Here is a 23418-nt window from a genome sequence, read left to right as displayed (position 1 = left end):
CTTGGGGGCTGCCCGGTGTGTCCGTAAGTGCCGGACATGCCCCCAAGAGTGACGAAAAGGGTGACACGTCTTATAGACACTCCCCTTTTCAATGGCCACACCTCCTTTTCGGGTGTACACTGATGTAGAAATAAAAAGAAGATTTTTTGAGAAATGGTATCTTTAAAAGAACACTTGTCCCCCTGGTGGTTTATGAAAAAGATCTGTTGACTGTGTTAATCTTGTCCATATTATAGAAGGCAAGATGAAAGGAAAGAACCTCACCACCACTATTTCTTGAAAGTGGGCGTACCTAGAGACTCACTTAGATGGTGTGAGAAATATACATCAAGGTTTCTTTCAACACTGCACCCAGTGATAATCACACAAATGATCAGGAGCGTACCCCAACTCACAAAGTTGGGGTACGCTCCTGGATCTACACATAAAGGTATCTTTCTTGTATGTACCGTATACAAAGCTTCAATCACAGCATGAATTCCAAAAAATATATAGTAAATCCTTTATTCTTAAATTAGTTGTAAGAGACTGAGTTAAAGTTTATATAAAAAAAAACATACACAGAATCCAAAGTCAAAATATCGAGGGATAACAGGAGGAACCTAAGCGCAAAAAAATCCACTTGCAAGGTGAAAGGTTCGGACTGAAACCAGATTGTAGAAAATTTGCAAACCTCCAAGATAAAAGTCCCGGTCTCTGCAGTTGTCTTGTAAAATACCCACAAGTCTAGGCACCAACGCAGTTTCAATCCAATAGGATCTTTATCAAGGTGTGACTAAAGTGGGCTACATTCTTTATTTATGCATCTGAACCGGAAATGATGTCAGTACAACATCCTTGCAAAGTATTCTGGGTAAAAGGAATTAGAACATAATAAAACATTTATATAAAAATACGCTGTAAATCTAAACTAATTGAATAGAGACGATCTTACTCAGCGTCCACCTGGGGACTTGTGGTTAAGTGCCTTAAAGGGGCTAAAATGTAAACATATCCAATGTTTGGTAATGCGAACCGGAAGTTCTGCGTTCCAGTTGCTTTACACATCCCGGAAGTGTGCGTCCTTTAATGTCCTAATGAGTGTGTTCTACATTAGAGGAAAGATTTGACAGGAACCACTTGCTCCGCTTCTACCATGGGGCCTATGGCTGGGCACCTTAAATGAGCTAAATGTAAACCTGTCCTGTGTGAGATAAAGCGGATCGGAAGTTCCGCGTTCCCCGTTCCACATCCCGGAAGTGTGTGTTCTTTAATGTCCTACTGAGTGTAAATGCACAGGATTAATGGTTCCACTTATTCTGCATTAAGGGAAGGGTGACGCGGACTGAATGTCCTGCGTTCCAATACAGAAAATGAATGTCCTCAACTAGTAAGCTGAGAATAAATGGACCATTTATAACGTTGCACTCAAGTAATGATGATAAAAATACAGACCGGAGTGCCTATGTTCAGTGTGCAATATACATATACAAGAATAATATGTTAAAATAAGGAAGTAAAATTGACTCATAAGAAAGGTAAAAGGGATATACATTGCTAAGAATTAATCAAAAAGGCATGAATAGAATGATGATTTTATAAGCAATAAAACAAAAATGAGGATAATTTTAATTTAAAAACCTTTTTAACTCGAAATCCGAATTGAGCCCTTCTGGTATTAGACTTTTCCGTTTCAAAATCCATTGCATCTCGCATCTTGCCAGATTCCCTTCTACGTCACGGTCTCTCCAATTTGATTTTATCTGTTGTATACCAATGAATTTTACAATATTTAATGGAGAACAGTCATGTATCTTTAATAAAATGCTCAGATAATGTATGTGTTAAGAGACTTTTTTAATGTTACGTATATGCTCAGCTGTACGTGTTTTCTTAGCGCTTCCTGTTCTTCCTATGTATACAAGGCCACATTTACACTCTACAAGGTATACCACATTAGTGGTGTGACACGTGATGAAATCCTTTATCTCATATTCCGATTATTTCATAAAAAATTTGGTGATTTTTGGATTCTGTTGAATTAATGGTTCTACAGGCAATGCAGGTTCCACAGTGATGGAATCCTTTCGATCTTATTCGATTCAACGGTTCATTCTATAACTAACTTCGTACCAGACTATTTTTTAAATTATTACTCCTCTATATAAATTATGGACCACTAGGTATCAATTCTTTTAAAATTGGATCTCTTTAATAGGAGATGCCAGTGTTTTCTTGTGATTGTTTCTTGATCTTTGAAATTAGATCCAAAGTTTGATATGAAGGCCCATTTTGATATGTTTCCGGTTTTTTTTTTTTTGTTTTTTTTTTAGTTTTCTTTGAGGACATCCATTCTTTGGATGGCACTTATTACTTCTTCCTCTATATTATCCTTATTATAACCTTTTACTAAAAATGTATTAGACATGGTTTTAACTTGTTCTTTATAATGTATATCTTCACTACAGTTCCTTTTGAGTCTGAGAAACTGTCCCTTTTGGGATTCCTTTTAACCAGTTTGGGTGGTGACTATTAAACAGAATAAAACTATTGGAATCCATTGGTTTAGTATACCCTTTGGTGTGTATGGTGGTATCTTTTATATACAATGTGAGATCCAAAACATTTACCTCAAGCTGACATATTTAAAAGTGAGGCATATATTCAAACTGTTAAGGTTGAGTTTATCACAAAAGTTGGTTAAATCCTGTGAAGTGCCCCTCCAGATGAAGAGGATGTCCTCTATAAGTTATTCCAGGACACCAGGGTCGCACCAGCCAAGTGAGAGCACCATACCGAATCCTGTTCCCACCAAGACATGAAAAGGTTGGCATAGTTTGGCGCAAACTTGGTGCCCATAGCTGTTCCGATCCTCTGAATATAGTCAATCATTTCCAAAAGATTGGTGGTTAAACCTCCCGAGGCTGAAATGATAGGCCGTCCTGGTGGCGCTGACGTTTTTGTGAATTTTTTTCAGAGTGTATATTGTTGGGGTTTTTGGATTCTGTACATTTAAAAATTCAAATACCTTTTTTGAAATAATTTTTTTCTAGGTATTTATACAAGAACTTTTGATTTCCTTTAATCTTAATCGTTGGGTAATTTTTTTAACTTCTAGTAAGTACCATCTCTGCCTAGTTGAGATATTTCCTTAATGTAATCAGATTTATCTTGAACAGAGATTCCTCCACCCTTATCACAGGGTGTAATAACAATACTTGTGTCATTTTTTTTAAAGATTTTTTGGCTGCTTTTTCCTTTCGAGTAGTATTGGGGACTTTATCATCTTTTTGTTGGAATTCATTTTACTAATCTCTTCTATTACTGCTTTGGTAAAATTCTCTACCATGAATCACTAGAATCTTGGAATGTTCCAAGCTTTTTTATTCTCAAACCCATCGGTGTAATCTCATCTGCGAGATACTTTCTAGGGTGGCCATCTACCACCAAAGGGAGTTTTCTTTTAATAGTAATGAGCCTAGTTTGTTCATTGCTGTCTCAAGGTCGTCATCTGATGTCTCCTCAATCTCTCTACAGCACAAATTAAAAACTTCTTTCACAAATTCTTGTCTGTTTTGTATATGTTTAGACATAATGCAGGCTAATTATAAATCCAAATGGGTATAGAAATCACAAGTAAGAAATAAATGAGTAAAATCAGGCGCAATCTTTCTCTTGTGAGCCCAATCCTACTCCTCAAATCCTGCCCAAATCATGTTAAATGACAATATACATACAAATAAAGGAGATCATCTAAGGCGATACAAGCAAATAAGTGATAAAAATAAAATCAAACCACAAAAATGTAGAGACAGAGCAGAATGTCCATCAACTTTCCAAGATATTCTTTTCTTATCAACAAAAGCTCCAAACTGTGGAATATGTAGAAATAAAAACAATAAAGAGATTTTTGAAAAATGGAATTTTAAAAGAACACTTGTTCCCCTGGTGGTTAATGAAAAAGAAGATCTGGTGATGGTGTTAATTTTGTCCATATAATAGAAGGCGAGATGAAAGGAAAGAACCTTACCACCACTATTTCTTAAGTGGGCATACCTAGAGACTCACTTAGAGATAGTGTATGAAATATACATCAAGGTTTCTTTCAACACTGCACACAGGGCCTGATTCAGACCCAATCGCAAGCGGCTGTCCCCTCGCAAGTGGGTCAATGTTGTGCACTGCGCATGCGCACGACGGTGGGAGCTCCGTCGTGCGCATGCGCCAGACGCGACGAGTGAAGGACTTTCCTTCGCTCGTTGTGTCTGATCAAAGGGGGCGTGCTGTCGATGTTGATTGACAGCACGCCCCCTTTGGTGGGCGTGCCGGGGGCGTGCCTCCCTGACGGGGCGTTCCCAAGGGAACGCCTACCGTCAGAAGCCGGCCCACTGACATCACTAGTGATGTCAGTGGTAGTGATTTTGGCTCTGATAGAGCCAAAATCACTCCGGGCCTTGCGGTTGAAAAACTCAACCGCAGGCTCCGGCTTGCAGTGGCGATGGTCAAGACCATCGTGGCCATCAAACTGCATGCTCGTATAGGCTGTGGGTGGTGACAAAGCTATACGAGCGTCCAGGAGGACGCTCCATAATTATGGAGGGCGGCCCTCATTCAGAGTGTGCGCTCTGCTCAGAGCATACGGCTCTGAATGAGGGCCACAGTTCTTTGAGGGTGATTACTATATTCAGAGGATCGGAACAGCTATGGGCATCAAGCTATGCCAACCTTTTCATGTCTTGGTGGGAACATGATTCGTTATGGTGCTCTCACTTGGCTGGTGCGAACTTGGTGTCCTGGAATACATTTATAGATGACATCCTCTTCATCTGGAGGGGCACATCACATGATTTAACCAACTTTTGAGATAAACTCAACCTTAACAGTGCCTTGCAAAAGTTTTCACCCCCCCATTGGTTTTTTACCTTTTTTGTAACATTACAACCTGTAATTTTTTTTTTTTTTATCTGAATTTTATGTGATGGCTCTGCACAAAATAGTCTAATTTGGTGAAGTGAAATGAGAAAAATATATGTAAAAAAGAACCTTTATAAGATAATTTCTAAAAATTGGCATGTGCATATGTAATCACCCCCTTTGCTATGAAGCCCCTCAAAAGTTCTGGTGCAACCAATTACCTTCAGAAGTCACATAATTTGTGAAATGAAGTCCACCTGTGTGAAATCTAAGTGTCACATGATCTGTCATTATAAACACACCTTTTCTGAAAGGCCCCAAAGGCTGCAACACCACTAAGCAAGAGGCATCACACCATGAAGACCAAGGAGCTCTCCCACCAAGTCAGGGACAAAGTTGTTGAGAAGTACAATTCTTGGTTGGGTTATAAAAAAAAAAATCCAAATCTTTGATGATCCCCCGGAGCACCATCAAATTCATAATCATCAAATGGAAAGAACATGGTGCCACAACAAGCCGCCCACCAAAATTCACAGACCGGGCAAGGAGGGCATTAATCAGAGAGGCAGCACAGAGAGCAAGGTAATCCTGAAGGAGCTGCAGAGTTTCACCGCAGAGACTGGTGTACTGTTTGTCTGCATGTGACCACAATAAGCCGTACACTCCATAGAGCTGAGCTTTATGGAAGAGTGGCCAGATAAAAGCCATTACTTAGTGATAAAAATAAGAAGACACGATTTGAGTTATCCAAATGGCATGTGGGCCAAAAGTATGGAGGAAGGTGCTCTGTTCAGATGAGACTAAAATGTAACTTTTCAGCCACCAAGGAAAACGCTATGTCTGGCGCAAACCCAACACATCCCATCACCCCAAGAACACCATCCCCACAGTGAAATTTGGTGGTGGCAACATCATCCTGTGGGGATCTTTTTCAGCAGCAGGGACTGGGAAACTGATTTGTGTCGAGGGAAAGATGGATGGTGCTAAATACAGAGATATTCTTGAGCAATACCTGTTTCATTCTGCCTGTGATTTGAGACTGGGACTGAGATTCACCTTCCAGCAGGAGAATGACCCGAAGCATAGTGCTAAAGCAACACTCGAGTGGTTTAAGGGGAAACATTTAAATGTGTTGGAATGGCCTAGTCAAAGCCCAGATCTCAATCCTATTGAGAATCTGTGGTCAGAAATGAAGATTGCTGTTCACAAGCAGAAACCATCCAACATGATGGAGCTGGAGCAGTTTTGCCTTGAGGAATGGGCAAAAATCTCAGGGGCAAGATGTGCAAGCTCATAGAGACTTATCCAAAGCGACTTGCAGCTGTAATTGCCGCAAAGGTGGCTCGACAGAGTACTGACTTTAGGGGGGTAAATAGTTATGCACGCTGAAGTTTTCTGTTATGTTGTCCTAAATGTTTGATTCACAATATAAAAAAAAAACCCACAACTTCACAGTTGTAGGCATGTTCTGTGAATGAAATGATGCACACCTTCAAACAATCCATTTTAATTCCAGGCTGTGAGGCAAAAAAAAACATGAAAAATGCAAAGGGTGTGAATACTTTTGCAAGGTACTGAATGCCTCACTTTTAATATAAGTCAGCTTGAGGTTAATTTTTTGGGATCTCACATAGTATTTATATACAATCTCCTAGACCTATAGTGATTTACTTTCACCAGCATTAAGACATACTGTAAAGGTAATCACTTGTGCAGTGTTAGCATTCTACCAAGTAATTATATCTCCCAAATTGTCAGGAGTAACCATTTCAAACTTGTGTACAAAATATATGGACCACCCCATACATTGAGTTAATTCCAGACATTAATGGGATTCAAATCCCCAGAGTAAGATTTTAAAAATCGAAATTATTCTAGTAGTTGTAGGGAGATTGGAGTCCTTGTATATGATTTGAAACTTCCTGCGCTGGAAAAAATGGGGGCCTGGGCTGCACATCCTAATTTAAATATAATAGGTGCTACCATTATGAGACCTGTAGTTCTAATGCAGAAAAAAAGGGGGAATGCAGATGCACGCTAAGAATACTAACATCAATAACTTATTAGTTTAATATATACACTATACATACAAATAAAAAGGAGAAGATCTAAGGCGATACAAGCAAATAATTGATAAAAATAAAATCAAACCACAAAAATGTAGAGACAGAGCAGAATGTCCATAAACTTTCCAAGATATTCTTTTCTTCTTATAAACAAAAGCTCCAAACCGTGGAATATGTAGAAATAAAAACCAAAAAGATTTTTTGAGAATTGGTATCTTTAAAAGAACACTTGTCCCCCTGGTGGTTTATGAAAAAAGATCTGTTGACTGTTAATCTTGTCCATATAATAGAAGGCGAGATGAAAGGAAAGAACCTCACCACCACTATTTCTTAAAAGTGGGCATACCTAGAGACTCACTTAGAGATGGTGTGGGAAATATACATCAAGGTTTCTTTCAACACTGCACCCTGTGATAATCACACAATAAATGATCAGGAGCGTACCCCAACTCACATAAAAAGTGGCTGGGATCCACACATAAAAGGTATCTTTCTTGTATGTACCGTATACAAAGCTTCAATCACAGCATGAATTCCAAAAAATATCTAGTAAATCCTTTATTCTTAAGTTAGTCGTAAGAGACTGAGTTAAAATTTATAAAAAAAAATATAGAGTCCAAAGTCAAAATATTGATGGATAACAGGAGGAACCTAAGCGCAAAAAATCCACTTACAAGGTGAAAGGTCCCACTTAAACCAGATTTTAGAAAATTTGCATACCTCCAAGATAAAAGTCCCGTGGTCTCTGCAGTTGCCTTGTAAAATACCCACAAGTCTAGGCACCAACGCCGTTTCAATCAGATAGGATCTTTATCAAGGTGTGACTAAAGTGGGCTACATTCTTTATTTATGCATCTGAACCGGAAATGATGTCAGTACAACATCCTTGCAAAGTATTCTGGGTAAAAGGAATTAGAACATAATAAAACATTTATATAAAAATATGCTGTGAATCTAAAATAATTGAATAGAGACTACCTTACTCAGCGTCCACCTGGGGACCTGTGGCTAAGTGCCTTAAAGGGGCTAAAATGTAAACCTATCCAATGTTTGGTAACGTGAACCGGAAATTCTGCGTTCAACATCACGGAAGTGTGCGTCCTTTAATGTCCTAATGAGTGTGTTCTACATTAGTGGAAAGATTCGACAGGAACCACTTACTCCGCGTCTACCATGGGGCCTATGGCTGGGCGCCGTAAAGGAGCTAAATGTAAACAACATGTCCGGTGTGAGATAAAGCGGATCGGAAGTTCCGCATCCCGGAAGTGTGTTCTTTTAATGTCCTACTGAGTGTAAACGCACAGGATTAATGGTTCCACTTATTCTGCATTAAGGGAAGGGTGACGCGGACTGAATGTCCTGCGTTCCAACACAGAAAAGAATAAATGGACCATTCATAACGTTGCACTCATGTAATAATAACAAAAATACAGACCAGGAATGCTGTTCAATGTGCAATATACAAGAATAATATGTTAAAATAAGGAAGTAAACTTGACTCATAAGAAAGGTAAAAGGGATATACATTGCTAAGAATTACACACCAAAAGATCTAATTATTGATATTTTAATGGTCGTGGTATTCTATGTGTAGTCTTTTATGTGGATAAATGAATTGTAACAGGTGGGCGCAATAACTTGAGGCTGGATGTTGAGGATGAGCGGGGAATTAGTCCAAAGGTGAAAAAACCACAATATCTTATGTGATTGAAACCGTCAGTCCATCTGGCTATAGCAGGTGGGCAAAAACTACCAGTTTCCGGTATACAATAAGGCCATCATCACATCATTTTTTGTCTTATAACATCCAGCCGACAGTTTTTGCCCATCCTCAACATCCAGCCTCAAGTTATTGCACTCCTGTTACAATTCATTTATCCACATAAAAGACTACACATAGAATACCACGGCCATTAAAATATCAATAATTAGATCTTACACAGATTCACACACACCCTTATACTTTAATACTCCCTTACCACGGAGCGCTTTTCTCTCTTTTTCTTGTATTACTTCCCATAATACATTGGTGTAGGTGAACCACATTGTGCTACCATGTAGGTTTTCAGTCAAGCGCCATATAAAGGTGCTGGATAGCCTGATCTGTAGCTGGATAACCTGATCCGCACATTTCTGCACAATGGAGGTATCCATAGCGTGGACTCAGTTAATTGATGGTTTTTAGTTTCGTGATTATTAATTAAGAGTTGTTTAATCTAAAGAATGCTAGTCATCTTAAACTATTAGGCAGGCAGTGCCACTTTAAACAATTAAAATGTTGAACACTGCTTCCACTGTCGGTGATCTGTCCACTGTTAGGGGTTAATCAAATTATCTGTGAATACATTGCGGGTGTGAGTTAGCTCGCCGCACTTTACAGCGGTCTGAGCTATCTTAAAACAAAAATGAGCGAATTCGGGCTGTGAGGAATGAGATGCGGTGTCATTGCTGCCATTTTAACACCATGGCAACTGTAACTTTCACCCTTTGCGGGTGTTTGGATTGATGCCAAGAATGCTCACTAGAAGGTGATGAGGAATGACGTCATCCATACTCCAGTTACGCCCTTAAAGAACTTGCACAGTTTTATTTCTTGTTTGTCTACATGAAATAGTCGGGCAAAGAAATGGCATTCTCATATAAGCAACATCTTATAACACATCTGCCAATTATATCAGAAGGCAAAAAACTTAGTATCTTTATTAGAAAATTAAATCGAAAAATGTTTAGGTCAGTCCTAAAAGTGTTTAGGTGGCATGAACGAGAACCTCCAATTCCTTTCTGTGTTGGTCTTCTAACCATTCTGTCCCCATGAAGTGTAGTTTAGCAGAGTATCTTTTTTGGACTCTATATTTATACCAACATTATTTACACACAAAAATGGTCCTAAATAAGGAGTGCAATATTGAAGATTGATATATTTAAGTGATTTACCCATAGAAAAATATATAGTCACATTTTAAGAAATTACTGCTTCAAGGGTTATTTGGTTTTGTTCTTATTGTCTGGCAGAGACATTTTACGGTAATTAGTTTAGCCATTGATATGACAGATTATTCCAAACAAGCTGGATTGTAGTTGTGGAACATGTGAGATAGTGGTATAATTGTGTCTTCAGGAAAGTTACATTTGATAGACCTGGGTGAGGTCACAGAACACCGGATCATGACATAAGGATCCTTCTCCCGCAGCTGTAATTTTCTTGACAAGCTTTTGTTTGGGCAGGAATGTTATGTCTTATTTCAAGCAAGTTAAGTAGGGATGAAATCACATATCAACTTCATCCTGCAAGCCGATGGCAAACTTTATGTAAACTGCTAACACGCTGTCCAGGTTTTCTTATTCTCATTGTCAAATCTCAGGTTTGCAAAGGCATGAGATGAATGAGTTCCATCAGTCTTCCACAGCTTTATACACTTGTGCACTCGACTTGATCTCTGCTGTAATAACACTTTCTGTTTATGTAACTCACTTCAGCTTTATACTTCTTTCCAGTTATGCTTCCAGTGATGAGGGCAGCAAGCGGTAACTATCACGTTTTCAGCAAGCATAGCATCTTATAAGAGACATTCGGATAAGTTTGCAAATATGTTGAATGGAAATAATAAATATACATAGGGTATGCACCAAAGGGTACATATCAACACAGTTGAGAGTAACCACTTACTTTGAAATGTGAACATTAGCAATACCACAATAATTACATGTAATTTCAAAATTAAAATCCCGTCTGGGATGTTTTGTCTTTTTTTTTTTTTTTTATAATATCTTCCATAATGTCAGTTAAGTTGATGGGTTCCAGAAACTCTCATTGCACAGGCCGCCAACTACCCCGGTCACACTACTTGAACGTTCCATGTGTTCTATAATGGCACTTTGTATGAGGTTTACTATTTTTTATATTGTTGGTCTGCTGATATCCTCTTAATTTACAACATAGATTACGTTAAACAGTAGTTTTTTACTTGTTAAGTGGTGTTTACCGTGGGTTATCTGTCTAGGAAGCCTGTGCTTTCACCTGCACACCAATCAAGTGCGTCTGGCAGATACCTTTTGTAAAATATATTCAGTTTTGTTCTTTAATACTACTGCAATGTCAAATTGGAGAGAATAGGCAACAAAATGTCCCCAAGAGGCAGGAACAGAAGTGCTAAAAAGAGCAAATTATCAGAAAGAAAATGATTGTCCATAAACCTTCAAAAAGGTTTAGTTGCACTTGTTAATACATGTGAGCTTCTTATAAAATTGCGTTCCAACTTTTTTTTTTTTTTTTAACACCTTGCCAATACCATTCCCTCCAGTGCTTTGTCCACCACAGAAAGGCAAATGTTCTCTTTTTAATAAATTTATTGATGCTTGGAAAATGTTTCTTTAATTTGTAACGTGGAGCAATCTGTCAACTTTGTTGAACAAGATGGGACCATGGGTCAGCAACGTTTTGCTGCCAGTGTGCCTCCTATAATCTAGTTAAGAGCTTAGTGTGCCAGATAATTAATTCGGTCTGTCGTGTAAATTGGGGGAAGTAGTGAAAGCAGTAATATCAAACGGTGGTTGTAAGACCAATACACCGCCTGAGCTTTTATAGGTGAACCGGTTTAGGCTTATTGGTATGGTTTGTGGTCTTTAACTGAATAAATAAACTTATTTTTTAATTATAAACTATTGAGGCCTGAAATTAAGTCTGGAACTTACTGATTGGCCCTATATGGTAAATCTTTAGAACCTTCCGGTTGCAGTCTCTTGCATATGTGCCAGGGGTTGTGCAGTCCTGCCACAAACCAGGTGTGAATTGAGTGTTTTTCAACTTGTAGCTGTATCCCCTCACGGTATTATTGTTGTTATTATTATTATTATTATTGTCCTTTATATGGTGCCACAAAGGTTCCGCAGCGCCTTACACAGTACATAAATGAGCACACGAAAAACAGTTAATAGCAATATAAAACAATACAGGACAAGGACATGGTTTATACACATACAGTAGCTACATAACACAAGCAGCAGGGCCTCAGCAACCAAATGTTAAGTGCCATTTGGAGAGTTAGGAATAAAAGACTATAAGTAGGGGGAGGAGAAGCAAGTGAGGAATGAGGGCCCTGCTTGTGAGAGCTTACATTCTAAAGGGGAGGGGCAGACAGACAGGGGCAACACAGATGGGGTGGGTAGTGAGGAAGGAGCATGGAACAGTGGGTTTGGATATGTGCTGCGGAATGTGTGTGTATAAGATGATCTGATGTCAAACTTAACTTCTTCATACATCTATCCCTATGACAGAAAATAGATTTTGTTTATGTGTTACTTGAGAGATGTAGCGCTTTAATTTTTGTGTGTACCATTTTAGCATCTACATACATCCTACTAAAAATGCAGCTATTATGGGACTGTCCCGCCATCCTAATACAGTAGTGAATAATTTAGTCCCAGCTGCTGGGTGCTATGCCATGTTCCTCTGAGTGGGTGCATCAATGGTTGTCTGATTGCTAGTGGTATGTTTACTAAAGTGAGTCTTTAGAAGTGATATTGCCCATAGCAACCAATCAACTTCTAGCTATTATCTTCTAGATGGTGCTAGTTGAATGTTAAGTAGAATCTGGTTGCTATGGCCAACATCTCCATTTCTGAAAACTCTCACTTTAGTAAATATACCCCCTTGTTTCTCACACATTACCCACCTACTTTTTACACTACTTTGATTAGAATTCTCATAAATAAACGCATGACAATGATGTAATAAGATTGGACATGTGAAATAATTTTGCTTTGTTAGGTGGAGAATAAAATGTATTTCCGGTGACTGATGTGTTGTGAGGAATGTGATAAATTGTTCTGATCGCTGGTCTTAAGGTGCCTACACACTAGGCGATATTTTACACGATTTGCCCGATTTCGACGCATCGGAATGACAAATCGGTGTAAAATATGTTCAAATCGTGAGTGTCCACTCACGATGCCGATGCGCGTATCCGATGGTGTACATCGCATCTTCAGAAACTGCTTGCTGCAGGCAAGATCTGCGAATCTCAGACACGATGCACTGGAAAAAGTTAAGGATGCACGATAGATCGTTTGTCACATTGGACACTTTTTAACACCAAATCGTGTCCAGGACTGCCGGGGAGCTGCTGGGTAGCGTTCAAGGGAAATCGGACACGAAATCGCATCGTGACCACATCGCATAGTGTGTAGGCACCTTTAGAATTTGTGCACAAAAGAAAGACGTGCTAGCCGGGCTGTCTTAATACAGTGTACTGATACATTATGTGACATTCTTGCCCTAATAATTAAATATCAAATGCTCATTTGCTGATCTTATTAATACTACTTAATACTTTTATGTTTTGTGAATGTAGTAGAGTATTTATTCCCAGTGTCTATTATCCCACTTTTTTTATAGCTGTCAAGTTTTTTTTTTCTCTATGTAAATTAAGCAACTTCTCTCCTCAGGAAGCTGATGAAGAGCCTTGGTCAGGCTGGTGAAATTGAGCCAGAGACTGAGGGAATATTAACAGAATACGGTGTGGATTTCGCAGAATTCACCAATAAGGTACTGCAGTGTCTGCCCCAGAACCTGCCATGGACTATTCCTCAAGAGGAGCTGGAGAAAAGAAAAGATCTGAGGTTAGTAGAATTAATGCAGTTTATTTGAACTTTGTTCAGGTGTTGGGGTAATGGTACAAAGCTCCCAGTAATTGAGGAAAAATTGGAAGCATGCCCCTTATTCATGGAATCCATGTCCATTTTTATTGACTATTCTTTTGTGTTTCCAAAATCATCCCAACAGAAGGAACTGCAGACAAATAGGGTCAGAGGGTTTGATGATTACTTTTCTCTGTTAAATTGAATAGTAGAGTAAATATAATACCACTACTCAATTTAAAAAGCCCAGCTTCCCCACATAATTAAGCTTTTTTTCTAACAGACATGTCATCCTCATACAGCAAGCTTCAATTATTGAACAACTATAGGAAGGGCTGTATTAGCATTTAAACAATGTGACACAATTGTACTTAAGAATGTGCTCCTAGGCTGTTTTTTATGTTTTGGTAGTGCTCCCTTCCTAGAAACACCATCATTGTTTTTCCCCCTTATTCTGTCCTTGTACATGCATTTATTTTTTAATACACATACATATATATATATATGTGTGTGTGTGTGTGTGTGTGTGTGTGTGTATATATATATATATATATATATATATATATATATATATATATATATATATATATATAATTATATTCAAGAAGTTCAATCCTATGTAACCCCCAAAGTGGGAGTAGTGTTCAGCAGTGTTGATAGGGATGTTACATTCTTGCTCCTTCTTGCATACCAGAACTGTCCACTGGCTGTATCCGTGTGTCTGATTGTATCTCAACTCGACTGTGTCAAACTTTTAGAAGGAAAATACATTTCCTCTGTGCCGATCTATCCTTCATAGCGTCATAGCGCTCCAATGTTAGTTACTTTTTTTGTTGCTTTATGAAGATTCTATACATGTCCATACACATCTGGAGTAAGTCCGTAATTAAGTTCTACTGTTTTAGACATGTAGATTACATTATATCACACACATACTCCACAGCATGACTACAGCATACAAGAAGCAGGGTTTACGGAACCCAGTCTCTGGGATGACATAAGCTCTTCTGTATGCTGGGTGATGAGTGAGGTGTGTTAGTGACAGATTCATTGCGTAACTTCTTTGGTTCCTGTCAACTATCTATTTGATCAATGTATATAATTGGTCAGATCCTACGTCTTTTCAACAGATTTACTTATCATTTTTGACACACAATTGTCTTTCCTGCTCTGTAGCATAATATTGCAGAAATGTTTTATGATCAGCAACACAAATGATTCAATTTAATTGTATAACTAACATTTTCTACCACTTATTGCATAATATTTTCTTAATGCACTATATAAAATAAGCGATTAGGTTCTATGTGACTGTTGGAGGTTATACCCTCTAAACCCCTCTTTTGTAAATGAGGGTCCCCAAACATATATAACGCAAGGACATTCACAAATGAGCACGGTCAAGATTGTGTCAAAACATGTCCTAACTGGCTGCCTGTAATCATGGCTAGCATGACTGCAAGAGGAGATATCCGTGACTGAGCAAGGGTGTGTGCTGGAGCAAGTTTGGGAGCAGGGAGTGTATATTCCATGATGTCTGAATGACCAGGCAGGTATGCAAACTGCAAATCACAACCTCTCTGCACTCCACTGAGTAGAGTATATGTCCTGGTTGCATTGCATAAGCTGCTCATCACATGCGAGTTTAGTGCATAGTGTAGGGGCCAGCATACCAAGAAAAGGAAAAGCATTAAGCATTGGTTTGGTCAGATCCTCCTTCGCAATGTTGCTGACCAATGAATGAGTGCATGTGTGACAACTAACTTGAGTGCTTGTTGCCAAAAATGAAGGGTTCTGGTGATTCCATTATTAGTCTTTCCCTTAGAAGCCAAGATAAATGCTAGTTTTTTATGGACTTGGGGATCTGTTTATTTACGTCCAAGGATTTGTGGTAAAGCGCAAATACATGTTTAATGCTTGTAAAGGAATTGGAGACAATACATATTGGTGGAGAATTACGAGGGCTTTGCATATTTGGATATTGGAGAGCTGGAAAACTACAGCTAAAACAATTTGTAGGAATTCTGCAAATTCAATTTTCATACTATTACCTAAAACCAGATATAAAATTGTAGTACTTCAGCACTGACCAATCTGTCCGTGGATGTTTTCTCTGACAGGAACGGATGTTTTCAATCCATTGACTGAAATGAACAAAGTGTCGGTTTCATTAATATGTCAATAGATTTGTTGTCCAGCTCTCGTATGTTACTATTTTTAGTGTTCCAAAATCAATGTAGCCTATCTCTTTCCATTGTCAAGATATTTTTGCAGCGTTTGTTTGATAGATGAGAAGATTAGATACAATCGGTAGTTGCTAACCTCTTGGTTGGTCAGGAACTGGGTAAAAGGCGAGGTATAAGCTCTTGAAAAAGGAAAAGCTTGTAAGCTTACAATGCAATGCTTACTGAACCATTTGTACATAAGAATTGCAGGCAGATAATGTGCCAGTCCTAAGACTATTCCTGCATAGTGTGTGTAGGGTCAGACAAATCTCCAAGATCTGGCCAGCTTGGCAAGGGCAACATACTGTATGCTCCATTTTCACTTGGTAAATTAGTTGTCTGCCTCATTTGTACTAGGAAAAAAACAGTAGTGTATGTGCCTGCCTAGTTTGCAGTATGCAATAGTACTTTGAGTATTATATACATAAAGATGTCAGTCTGGGTAGTGTTGTGAAAAATTACTTAAGTTGCGTTTGCCATGTCAAGTGCAATTAATCACAGACCTTAAACACAAATACTATTTTAAGTTTTCTATATTGCAGAACACTATAGGTGCATACACACACAACGATTTTTTGAACGATTTAACTATAACGACGTTGTTATCGTTCAATTGTTGAAAAAATCGTTCAGTTTCTGAATTATAACTATGAACGATCATCGTTCATGCGCGTTCCCAACTGAATGGTTTTCATTAAGGGAAGTTACAAAAATCGTTTGTAGTTCAAAAAATCGTTCATTACACTTTAAAGAATCTGACAGACAATCTAGCAGAAAATCGTTCATAAAATCATTGGTAACAAAATTGTTGTGTGTGTATGCAGCTTAATACTTAAATGACATGAATAAACTGCAGTAGCAGCACTGATAAGTTTACACTCTTGAGCTGGGAACAGACCCCCAGATCGGCTTGAAAGGATTGTTCATCAAGGTGCTGCAAACAATCCTTTGAGGTTCTGGGAAATGGTAACAGTATGGTATCATGCAGTTGCTGGCAAATTATTAATAATAATAATAATATAATTTACTTATATGACAAATGTGTCAGATACACATTCATACTGCAAATCTTCTGTTCGCCACATTCTAAAGATGCTTTATTGGGTTGAGATCTGTTAGCAGTGGAGGCCATTGGAGCACACTGAACTTTTTTGTCATGTTTGTGGAACCATATTGAGATGATGTGCACTTTGTGATTTGGAAGTAGCCAGTAGAATATTGCTAGATTGTGGCCATAAAGGGATGCACATGGTCAGCAACAATACTCGGCTAGACTCTGTGCTTTTATTTGGTATTAATGAGCCTAATGTATACCAAGAAAGCATTCTCTACCCCTATTATACCACCACCCAGAATCATTGAGGGCAGGGTGGATTCTGGTTTATGCCACATTCAGAAACTTTCAACTACATGTCACAACAGAAATTGAGATTGGTCAGTCCAGGGGAGGTTTTTTCTGTTCTTAGCTGACAGGAGCGGATCCTAGTATGGTCTTCTGTTGTAGGTTTGAAGTGCTGCGCAATTAGAGGAGATGCTCTGCACACCACTATTGTAAAACATGGTTATTTGAAGTTACTGTTGCCTTCCTGCCACCCTGAGCCGTTTTGGCCATTCTTCTCTGCCCACCCTCATAATGAGTTTTTTTTTTTTTTTTTTTTTATTCACAGAATTGGTGCTGTTAATTCTAGATACTGTTGTGTGGGAATATCCCTTAAGATAAGCATGTTCTCACATTTAGACAACCATCTCTGGCACCAATAATAATTCCATGGTCAAAGTAGCTTTGGCTGCAACTGTTACCCATGTTTTATGCATTGAGATGCTGCCAGTTTATTGAGTGACTACAGATTTGCATTAACTAGCTGTGTGTGTGTATGTGTTTGTAACGTACAATAATGTCCAGAGGGCACTAATAATATAACATTCGAAGATTCAGCCAATAGTAAGTCCAAAATTCTTGCATTTAATGGTGGTATTATATTATTTTCTTCTACAGGATGTAGAAGGAAAAGGTCCTAGAATGAAATCCTTCCATCAGAGACACCCAGAGAATAGGCAGGGAAGCCATTAGTGTATAGTATTCAAGATTTATTTGGTAAAACATATTTCTTCTTCAGGGTCCATAGGGCTCCACAGAGAGACATTTGGGTGTAGGTGGGACCTATAGGAGCGGACACCAACCGCAAAGCTTTTCAATCCCAGGATGCTCCGGTACTTCCCCCTATACCCCGCCCACAGCCTGAGGGCACTTCAGTTTCGTTGGTGTCCGGCAAGTGCTGTACCACCGTTATAACAGTGGGCTGTATTAAGCAGCCCAAGCTTTACTTTTATGCCTTTATTTACTTTTTATTTATTTCTTTACAAATGGGCGAGCAGCACCAGACTCTCCTCTCGATGTCTGTGCTGCCGTCCCATCACCCCTCCACGGCGCCGTGACACCAAGCCTGTGCTAGGTACTCCCGGTGGGGCTCCGAGGGGGACTAGCTAGCAGGATTCCTGGACCCCAGACTGCAGCCCGGAATCCATGGGACTGGTAAGGCGGAGCCCCGTTTGCGGGGACCCTTATCTTAGTGCAGTCTTGCCTCCGGTCTCAGGAGACAGACCTGAGGCGCTATTGCAGACACTGACTTTGCCCACTACTCCACCGGGGCATAATGTTACTGGCGCAGAGGCATTTTTTAAAGGCTAGGGGACCCGGTGGTTAATGTCAGCCAGGGGATAAGGCGCTCTCCCTGCTGCCCCTCCCCCAGCTTAATGCACCTTTCCACTGTTGTCTTGGTGTTCCCTGAGCTGCTCCTCCCTCACCCTCCGCCCCCTCAGACGCGCGGCAGCTATGTTAGGCCAGCAGGTCTCCAGGAAACTCTGGGTTCTGTCTCCCTGTATACCTCTCTCACGGGCCAGGTTATACTGCGCTATATCCTACCAGCCACTGTGGTCTGTGTAGTCGATTTTAGTGCCCATTGCAGGCATGTAATCTCTACATTCTATACTGTCAGTTATACCTCTCCCTTATTTTTCTACTATACCCTGACATACTAAGGCATTGGGGGTTCCATGTTCCTCACATCTGCTATATAACTGTGAGGACTATCACATACTATATACTGCGGTTGCACATGACACTGTGCCATATATAGCACGGTTGCACACTACATTGTGCCATATTACACATACTGCAAGGTGTTCATTGCAAGGAATCATATGGTGTATTCTATTATTATTGTGGCTATGGCTGGCAGAGGAAAGAATAACAAGCAGCCTGATGCTGCTGCTCCTACTCTGGTATCTTGTAAGTCCTGCTCTGCAGGCTTAGCTACAGAGGACCTAATTCAGGATGGTCTCTGTATTAATTGTTACATAGCCCCAGCCAATTAGCCCTGGTGTCTCTCCCGAAGGACCCACCCTGGGCTGCCTTTTCACAAATCCTGTCAAAACTTGCAGACCAAGTAGCGATCCCTGTGGTCACTCCCTCTATGGGATGGCCACAGCAGGTACTCCCTACCAATCCTTTGCCTCCGTCATGGATAGATATACTGTCTACCCTCAGTACAGAGTTTGGCTAATACCTCTACGGTTTTTCAGCAAAAAGATAAACCCTTACCTACTAAACTTACTAGATCTTCCCAATCCACACAGTTAAGTCTGAGATATCATCTGGAGAGGCAGAAGACGCAGATCACTCTGACTCTGTCTCAGGAGAAGAGGAGCCACCCTCTAAACTAAATATACCTGCTCTTGTGAGAGTTGTTAAAACTATTCTACAAATAGTAGAGGATGAACCCGCTCCCAAGAAAAAACATGCACTTTTTAAGCGACAAAAGGTGGTTTTACCAGAGATCCCTCACTCTGACCAGCTACCTGATCACGAGTGAAGCTTGAAATATGCCCGGTAAAAGGTTTCAAATTCCAAAACTGTTCAGTTCCTTTTACCCGCTTCCAGCTACTGATTGTACTAAGTGGGAAGTTCCCCGAACAGTGGATTCTCATGTAACACATCTGGTTAAAAATGCCACCTTACCCGATCAAACTGCAACCTCCTTGAAGGAGATTACAGATAGACTTATAGAAGCTTGTCATAAATCTATATACTCTTTTACAGGAGCTATTACTCGTCCTGCTAGAGCCACGAATTTAGAGGCAAAAGCCATTGAGAGTTTGGCAGAGGCCCTAGAAGAGACTTTCCTCCCTGATGCTTTGAGTGAACAACTGTCCTACATATCTCACATCAGAGATGCAGCCTCCTACTTAGGTGAATTTGGTCCAGAATTAGATAAATTGTGACTACTTTGGCAGCTAACAAGACTGCGTTCCTGCCCTCTGAATAGGATACAAAGCCGCGGACATCATCATTTCGGTTCTTTCGACCTCAATGCAAAGCCAACGGTCAGTCCTTTCCACGGCAGCAGACCTCAGCCAAGGCCTCCAAGCCTGGGGCCAACAAGCCTGGGCTACTTAGAAGTCTAACTGCCAAGTCTGAGGACAAGCCTGCAGGCTGACGGGGTGAGCCTCTCCCTGGGGGCACCCAGGGTGGGAGGCAGACTTCTTCATTTCGCCCAGGTTTAGCTCAAACCACGTCAGATGCCTGGGTAAGAGAAGTGGTCTCTTACGGATACGCCCTCTTTCCTGAGGCAACCCCCCCCAACAGTACTGTTGCACAGGATCTCCATCGGACTCAACCAGGGCCCTGTTGCTCCAAAAAGCCATTTAGTCCTTACTGAATTCAGGAGTAATAATTCGGGTCCCCTCCTCCCAATGGGGCAAGGACTATTATTCTACCCTTCTCTTAGTTCAGAAACCCATTGGGTCTCAGCGGCCTATCCTCAACCTCAAGTCCCTGAACAAGTTGATCAGGGTGCTCAGGTTTTGTATGGAAACCCTCTGTTCTATTATCCTAGCTATGGAGCCTGGAGATTTTATGGTATCCCTAGACATTCAGGACGCTTAGCTTCATGTACCTATAGCGCCTTCTCATCAACAATAACTCCGGTTTACTACACTGCAGCAACATTACCAATTTCAGGCACTGGAGTTCGGCCTTTCAACAGAGCACGTAAACCGGCCTCAGCCAGGATTTGCCACAGAATATGACCTATATATTTCCAATGGTGTGCTCCAAGAGACTATGACCCTCAATTCTTTAGTTTCTCGTATTCTTGCCTTTCTTCAGGCTGGACTAGACCTAGGCCTCTGCCTAGCATCTCTCAAAGTGATGTCTGTCTGGTTTCAATGCAGAGTTGCTCCTATACCGGATGTTCACACCTTCATGCCAGGTGTTCTACGTGTACAACCTCCCTTTGTTCCTCTTGTGGCTCCATGGGATTTGTCGGTGGTGCTCAAAGCACTTCAGGAACCTCCATTCCAACCCTTGGAATTGGTAGATGTCAAATGGCTCACTACAACGACTCCTTCTGGCTATAGCGTCTGCCCGCAGGTTATATGATTTAGGGGCGCTTTCCTGTCGCTCCCCACTTTTAAAATTTTATCATGACAAGGCTGTTCTTAGAACATGCCCAGACTTCCTTCCCAAGGTGGTTTCTCACTTCCACCTGAATGAGGAAATTGTGGTTTCGGCATTTAATTCACAAGACCTCTTGGCAGGTGAGGCCTATTTGGATGTGGTTCATGCTCTGAAGATCTACGTGGGGACCGTACTACTTCCATCAGGATATCGGACTCCCTCTTTGTCCTATATGGATTCTACAAGAAGGCATGGCCAGCTAACAAACCGACTCAGTCATGCAAATCCATCTGACCAATCTCACCGGCTTAACCTCAGACTAGCCTTCCTGTGCCGACTACAGTCTCTGCTCATTCTACTCTCTGTGGGTTCCTCATGGGCGGCGTGGCGCCTCAGCTGAACAGCTATGCAAGGTGGCCACCTGGTCTTCTGTCCACACCTTTCTTAGGTTTTATGCCTTTGGTACATTTGCCTCTCAGGATGCTTTCTTTGGGCATTGTGTTCTCCTAGCGGCTCAGGAGTGTTCCTGCTCTTGAACTACTTTGGGACATTACTAATATCTCCCTGTGGATCCCTATGGACCCTGAAGAATAAAAGTTATGGTAAAACTTACCTTCGTTAACTTTCTTCGAAGTCCATAGGCTCCACATGGCACCCACCCTGACGCACCTGGCTTCTATGTTCGTCTCCTCTTGGTCACTTGTTTCCTTCTCAGCATGAGTGTGATTCCTCTGTGTACCAGTCTTCTTTCTCTCCTGTCCTGCTCCTGCCTTGGGCTTGTTAACAAAACTGAAGTGCACTCACACTTTGGGCAGGGTATATGGGGAAGGACTGGAGCATCCTGGGACTGAAAAGCTTTGCTTGTGGTGTCCGGTCCTCCAGGTCCCACCTACACCCCAGTGTCTCCCTTTGGACCCTATGGACTTTAAAGAAAGAGTTAACGAAGGTACGTTTTACCATAACATTCCTTATTTTTTTTAAATAAAATTTGTAAGCGCTTACTGCATGTTAAAACCTAATACACTTGCTGTATATTGCCACAACAGACTTTCTGTCACACCTTATGAGGTGTGACCTCACAACATTAACATCTGAATAGTGTCACCATATGAGTTTCGTCACTTAGACTTCATCAGTGGTATAGCTTAAATAAACAAATACAAACACTGGTGTCTGATAGATGCAGGAAAGGACATACTGTATGTATTCTATTTTCTGTCTTTATTTTGACTAATTACATTTTACAGTTACTGTACCTAACATGCTGGCACTACATTTGAAAACTCCAATTGAGAACACTCATGATTATTGGTATTTTTGAGAAAAATCAGGCACAAAAATGACCCTATTGATACAAATGCATCCATTACACCCTTAGTTTGAGGCTTTCATAGATGTTAACATATGGTATCATGCTGGTATAGAATCGACAATAATATAAAAATAGCATATATCTCTACTTATTCTGCAAGCAATAATGGCTAAATCTATATTCACTCAATCATTAGTGAACAGTCTTGTAATATATATTATTAATCATCCAAAAACCAAAATTCACATGAGTACAGATAACCATATTAGGATAGCCAAAGTTACCCTATGGAATACAAATTACCATGTTAAGTGTTCCTTCTAGGTCTGGTGCAAGGCAGGGTGCCGGACCATAAAAGAGTGCCGCCATATGGACAGGGCACGTTTTGCCGTTTGGAAGTCAGGTAGGACGCGTTACCCTGCTAAAACAGCCTAGTTGGAATGCTATGTTGATAAGGTTAGCATAAAACAAGGTACTTACATAGAGGTTAAGGATAAGATGTGTGCTCCTGCTAGTCTGCAAGTGGAATGAACTAGGCTTAAACCAGGATCTCCTTTTTATAATTGTACATTATTCCTCCTCTTATTAATTCACTAATAAGAGTACCAGGCGAATATATAGCTTATCAAATGTGGAGGCAATAATGAGGCGGTGTGCAACATTAAATCGCTAAGTATTTACTAGAGGTCCAAATATATATTTAAAAGTATAAATTGGTTAAGAATGTCAATAACTAGGTTAATCGCCAAAGTATTGCGTTATTAGAAGCATGAGCCTTCGGACTTGTGTTCATGTATGCTTTCCAGGCGGCCATGTTAGTGTAGAACT

At 40.3% G+C, this 23418-nt stretch overlaps 1 protein-coding gene across 2 annotated transcripts in view; it reads left to right on the top strand.

Moving 5' to 3' along the window:
* The window catches only part of DIS3L2 (DIS3 like 3'-5' exoribonuclease 2), a 393579-nt gene that overhangs the window by 165616 nt on the left and 204545 nt on the right, over positions 1-23418 (top strand). For both annotated transcript variants that reach the window (XM_088467467.1, XM_088467468.1), the window contains one exon: positions 13404-13577. In XM_088467467.1, the coding sequence (XP_088323593.1) occupies positions 13404-13577 (174 nt within the window). The remainder of the gene's footprint in view (positions 1-13403; positions 13578-23418) is intronic.

Source organism: Taudactylus pleione, unplaced genomic scaffold, assembly GCF_031769625.1.
Source record: "Taudactylus pleione unplaced genomic scaffold, aTauple2 ptg000010l, whole genome shotgun sequence".
Lineage (NCBI taxonomy): Eukaryota > Metazoa > Chordata > Amphibia > Anura > Myobatrachidae > Taudactylus > Taudactylus pleione.
This window is presented reverse-complemented; position numbering and strand designations above follow the sequence as displayed.